The following is a 5,779-nucleotide window of genomic DNA, read 5'->3' as shown; positions in this document are numbered from 1 at the left end:
ATATAATATACTTATGTATATGTATGCACACACGAGTCTAAAAATATATTAAATAGGGATCTACTTTGTCCATAATTAATAATGAGAGAAATGCAAATTAAACCAACAATAAGATGTGAACACAGACACTCACCAGAATGGGCAAAATTTAAAAAGACTAGTAATGGCAAGTGTTTTTTTGAAAGAATTTGAGCAGCTAGAACTTATACTGCTGATGAGAGTGTAAATTGGTACAACCTCTTAGAAAGCAGTTTGGCAATATCATGTAAACCTGAAAAGAACATACCTTATGACATCAATGCCACTTCTAGGTATATACTCCCCCCAAAATCTGCACACACATGTACAAAGTGAAATGTATAATGAATGATATGCTATGAGCAGTAGAACAATGGAGTGGGTAAATGACTTTTGGTGCGTACATACTGAAAAAGATAAAAGCCGTCCTTGGCAGCTAGGAGCTGGCCTGATAACAGTGAGGCCATAGTGTTCTCCTGTTGAACAAAAACAATTTCATGTAACACCAACATCAGACAAGGCCATTCTATGACTGTGATGAATCACGAGAAAAACGAGAGCACACCATAACCATGTCTAAACACAAACAAACAAACAGCATTGTTCAATCCACAAAAATGCACAAACATTTCTATCCTGGGTAATATTAGTAACTATGGCTTATTTACCCATCACAACTTTAGCCTCACCTCATTCCACTCATCTTCTACATAAAAATTATTAATATACCCAGCATAAAATTAACTCCATTTATGACAGCATCCAATCCAGAGTAAAGCCAAGCTTCAAACCTCTCTCAAGCCATCTAACGTAAGATCAGATATCATATGTCCTTTCTAACACCCTCTTATTGAAATGCTTCATGATTATCTAAGGTGTACAGTTTCCCCTGTTGCAATAAGTTAGCAAATACAACTTTGTTCAACTACAGGTGTGTTTCTGATGATGTTTGGCTAATGGGCATTGACAATACACTGGAATTCTATACATTAATGCAAATAGAGGTAAACATAACAACATCAACCTCACATTGAGCTAAATAAGGAAGGGAAGAAACTAAATTCAAAGGATTATCTACTGTACACTTTATATATAGTTTTAAAAAGAGGCAAAACTAAGGGGTAAGTCTAGGGATGCACGCTTAAGCCAGGTGTTAAAATATCTGGTAGAGATTGAGGGATTCATTAACTCCTTCATGTCAGGATGTCATTCATGTTTCGTACACTTTCCATTTTCACTCACTTTTTTTCCCACTTGGAAAATATGGTTTAGACATCTCTTAAGTGGCAGTAACTGTTTGCATATCATCGAGGATATAAAATGCTGAGAACAAATGAGAAATCAAAGGCTTTTGATAATGAGCATGAGACAGAATGTCAGAAGACAAGTTCTAGTTCTTACATTGCCATGAGTAGCTGATGAACTGGGCAAGTGATTTCATCAATTGGGGCCTTAATTTCTTCATCTGTTAAAAAAGGAGGGGAAAGAGGGAGATTGGATCTCATCTTTCTGATGTATCTTATCATTCTTAAACATTCTATGATCCTATGATCACAGACAAAACTCTTGACAAGTATCTCTCATATTTCTATCAGGCCATTTTCAATATATATAAAAGCGGTCTTTTTTATTTATCTAAAATCCAAATCCAAACATTTATCTTCATTTGATTTATCCAGTATATTATCTGGGAAACAGAATAGTATACCAATTAAGGGCATAGACTTTGGAGTCAAAATTAATTGAGTTTTATCTCTAATATTTACTATGTAGGAGACCTTGAGGGGGTCCTGTCTCAGTTTCCTTGTCTTTTAAAAAAAAGAAATAATGTCTACTTCACAGTGCTGTTGCAAGGATTAAATTAAATAATTCATATAAATCCCCTAACACATTGATAGTACATAGAAATCATATCCTGTAAATATGGCTGCCATCATAATTATAAGTGACAAACCAGCTGCTTCCTAAGCATTTAAGGGTTCTGGGGCAGGGAATGGATTTGCGCAAATCAAGAGGCCAGTTGGCCTAGTGCCCTAGTACTGTACCTACTGGTCCTCAGGTTCCTGAAGGATAGTATCTGCCTGTTCCCTTTCCTTTTTCCTACTGACACTTCCTCCATGCTTTCCCGCTCCCCGCCCCATATATTTGGTTCAGGCTCCAGAAGACACTGCAGGATCCTTTTGCTTCTTTCTTGGTCTCTAGAGAGACTGAAGAGTGTGTGCAGATGTAGCTTAAACTTGTTGCTTTTTGCCCATTGCTGCAGTGGCCCTAGCCAGCTAGCAGATACAGTGACTTCAGCTTGAGGGAGTATCCTCATTGGCGTCTCAATTCCCAAGGACTTTTTTTTTCCTGAAAGGGAATTAACAGGCGAGTCTGTTGTCGCTCTGGCAACAAACTTTCAACGTCTACCTAACTCTCCGGAATGAGAACATATCTATTAATACATTCAATAGACTGGGGAGTTGAGTTGCTCAATGCAAATATTCTTCCAAGTGCAAAACAGCTTAGCGGGCTCAGGTAGCCCTTGGTGGCGCTGCGGTTAGAGGCTAGTGAAGCGGAAAGCAGCTGTTGCAGTACTCGGTTTCGGAAAAGTGAAAGTATATCCACAACAGTTGGCGTCGACTGCAGAGAGTGCGCTTGAGAGAACCGATGGCGGCGGTTTCTCGTAGGAAACCTTTGCAAAGCAGGCAAGTGGGATCTCTTCTCATTTTTCTGTGCGTATCTGTCGGGGGTGCGACAACGATTCGCTATTCGGTGGCCGAGGAGATGGAGAGCGGCTCCTTTGTGGCCAATGTGGCTAAGGACCTAGGGCTGGAGGTAGGGAAGCTGGCTGCGCGCGGGGCGCGGCTCGTTTCCGAGGGCAACAAACTGCATTTCCGGCTCCACCGCAAGACAGGGGATTTGTTCGTGAAGGAGAAACTGGATCGGGAGTCACTTTGTGGCAAAGCCGACCCGTGTGTTCTGCACTTTGAAATAGTCCTGGTGGAGCCGCTGCAGTCCTTCCGTGTCGAGGTCAGGGTATTTGATATCAATGACAACGCCCCAATTTTCCTAAACTAGAAGCCGCTTTTAAAGATTCCGGAGAGCACCCCCTTGGGTTCACGTTTTCCTCTGCAGAGCGCCCAGGATCTGGACGTGGGCCTCAATGGTCTCCAAAACTACACCCTGAGCGCCAACGCGTATTTTCACCTGCACACCCGCTTCCGCAGCCACGGACCTAAATATGCCGAGCTGGTGCTGGATAAGCCCCTGGACAGAGAGGAGCAGCCTCAAGTCAACTTGACAATTACAGCGGTGGACGGCGGGTCCCCGCCCAAGTCTGGCACTGCCCACATCCGCGTGGTGGTTCTGGACGTCAACGATCACGTGCCCCAGTTCTCGCGACTGATGTACCGCGCTCAAGTACCAGAGAATAGCGCCAATGGTTCTTTGGTGGCCACGGTGACTGCCGTGGACCTAGATGACGGCACCAACAAGGAGATAACTTACTCTTTAGCTCAAAACCCAGAAGCAATTCTCCAGACGTTTCAGATTGACTCTCAAAGTGGAGAGATTCGACTAATAGGGCCCCTAGATTTTGAAGCTATTGATACATACGACATTGACATTCAAGCTACCGATGGAGGAGGCCTCTCCGCCCACAGCAAAGTCCTGGTAGAAGTGGTGGATGTGAACGACAATCCTCCTGAAGTGATGGTCTCCTCTGTGTCCAGCCCTCTCCCTGAGGATTCGCCACTACAGACTGTAGTGGCCCTTTTCACTGTCCGAGACCGGGACATTCGAGTGGGAGGAAAAATTACGTGTTTCCTCAAAGAAGACCATCCTTTTGTAGTCAAACCTACATTCCGGAATTCCTATTCTCTGGTCACTGACAGAGGCTTGGATCGGGAGGAGGTCTCAGGCTATAATATCACCCTTGTGGCCATGGATGCTGGACCACCCAGCCTGTCCACGGAGACTGTGATAGAGGTGCTAATATCTGACATTAATGACAATCCCCCAGTATTTCAGGAAGATTCCTACCTCTTGACTGTTCGAGAAAACAACAGCCCTGCAGTTTTTATTGGCAAAGTCCATGCTGAGGATCTAGATTTGGGTGGGAATGCCCAAATAACATATTCCCTGCTGCCTCCAAAAAGTGGAGATCTATCAGTCTTTGCTTACATCTCCATAAATTCAGACAATGGGAAGCTCTATGCATTGAGAACCATGGATTATGAGGCCATTCGAGATTTTCAATTTGTGGTAAAGGCAACTGATGGGGGATTCCCGTCACTGAGTAGCCAAGTTATTGTCAAAGTCGTTGTTTTGGATGACAATGACAACCGTCCAATGATCTTGTACCCACTGCAAAATGGCACTTTGCCCTGTAATGACCTGGTGCCCAGGTCTGCGGAGGCAGGCTACCTGGTGACCAAAGTGGTGGCTGTGGATGGTGACTCAGGTCAGAATTCTTGGCTTTCATACCATCTATTTAAGGCCACTGACCTTGGGTTATTTTCTGTTCAACAACAAAATGGAGAAATTCGTACATTACGGCAGATTTCTGAGAGAGACCCCACGATGCAGAAATTGATCATTCTTGTTCAGGATCATGGCCAACCAGCTCTCTCCACTACTGCCTCACTCAACATCCTGCTGGTAGATGGCTTTTCAGAGCCCTACTTGCAGTTCCAGGATCCATCCAAGCATTCTAGAAAGGTAAATCCATCCACTAAATATTTGGTCATTTCTCTGGCTGTGCTTTCCTTCCTCTTTCTCCTCTCTGTCACAATGATCTTTGTTATACACATCTACGAAAAGATTAAATATAGAGAAAAGTTCACAATTCAAGAGCATGTCTATGATGACTGTAATTTTCCTAACAACCTGGTACACAGAGGAGGCAATGGATCTTTATCCCGGCCTTTTCCACATGAAATGTGTTCAGCCACTGGCACTGGCAATAGTGAGTTCTGGTTTCTTAAGCGCTTTATGCCCAACTTCCCTTTCCCTCATGCCACAGGAGAGATAAAAACAGAGACTGGCTCCAGTTTACCTCCAGATTCTAACAGAAATAAGTCTCGGAGGTCAGAGCGACATGTGCAGGTATCTGATGACTATATGTAGCTCATGTTTACAGCCCTCAGTGAGAGAAGAGAAACAAAATTTTATACTTGATATGCAGAGATTTCCCATCCACATTGAAATAAAAATGGTAGTAGATTGCCGCTTTAGTGGAGACAGGAGTACCTAGTTTGATGAAAATGGGAAACTCAAAGTGAGTCTTAGCTTACGTAGTATAAAACAGTTATTCTGATTCCCAGCTCATATTATCTGTAATTCCTTCTGCAGTTAGATTTTGTTTAAAGAAATTTCACCATCTATAAATGAATATGTGGTAGGAACTTCTCTTTTTCCATCTCTGTGCTAGGTAGGAATGAATGAGCCATTATTTACCTCTCCCCTGGCCCAGGAAATGCTTAGTTTCACAGAGAAATCCTGTTATTATGTCTTTAAATTATTTTCCAGTAGAAAGTTATGCAGTCATAAGGAAGAGAACTAGCTTCTGGTTTTTTGATTTTTAGAAACAGGGTCTTGCTGTGCATCCAGAGTAAAGTGTAGTGGTGTCATCATAGCTCACTGCAATCTCAAACTCTTGGGCTCAAAAGATTTCTGTCTCAGACTCCTGAGTAGCTAGGACTACAAGCATGCACTACCACAACCAGCTAATTTACTTTTTGTAGAGAGGGGTCTTGCTATGTTGCCCAGGCTTATTTTG

The 5,779-nt window shown here is 42.9% G+C and overlaps 1 protein-coding gene across 1 annotated transcript; it reads left to right on the top strand.

Annotated features, from left to right (window-relative positions):
- Window positions 1–2,336: 2,336 nt before the first annotated feature.
- Window positions 2,337–5,127, top strand: PCDHB1 (protocadherin beta 1). The gene is given in 1 exon segment (XM_012645798.1): window positions 2,337–5,127. A coding segment is annotated over 1 exon segment (2,460 nt). The 5' UTR covers window positions 2,337–2,667.
- The last annotated feature ends 652 nt before the right edge of the window (window positions 5,128–5,779 follow it).

Source organism: Propithecus coquereli, unplaced genomic scaffold (genome assembly GCF_000956105.1).
Source record: "Propithecus coquereli isolate 6110/MARCELLA unplaced genomic scaffold, Pcoq_1.0 Scaffold236, whole genome shotgun sequence".
NCBI classification, from domain to species: domain Eukaryota; kingdom Metazoa; phylum Chordata; class Mammalia; order Primates; family Indriidae; genus Propithecus; species Propithecus coquereli.
The sequence above is the reverse complement of the archived record's forward strand: the minus strand, read 5'-3'. Positions and strand labels throughout refer to the sequence as shown.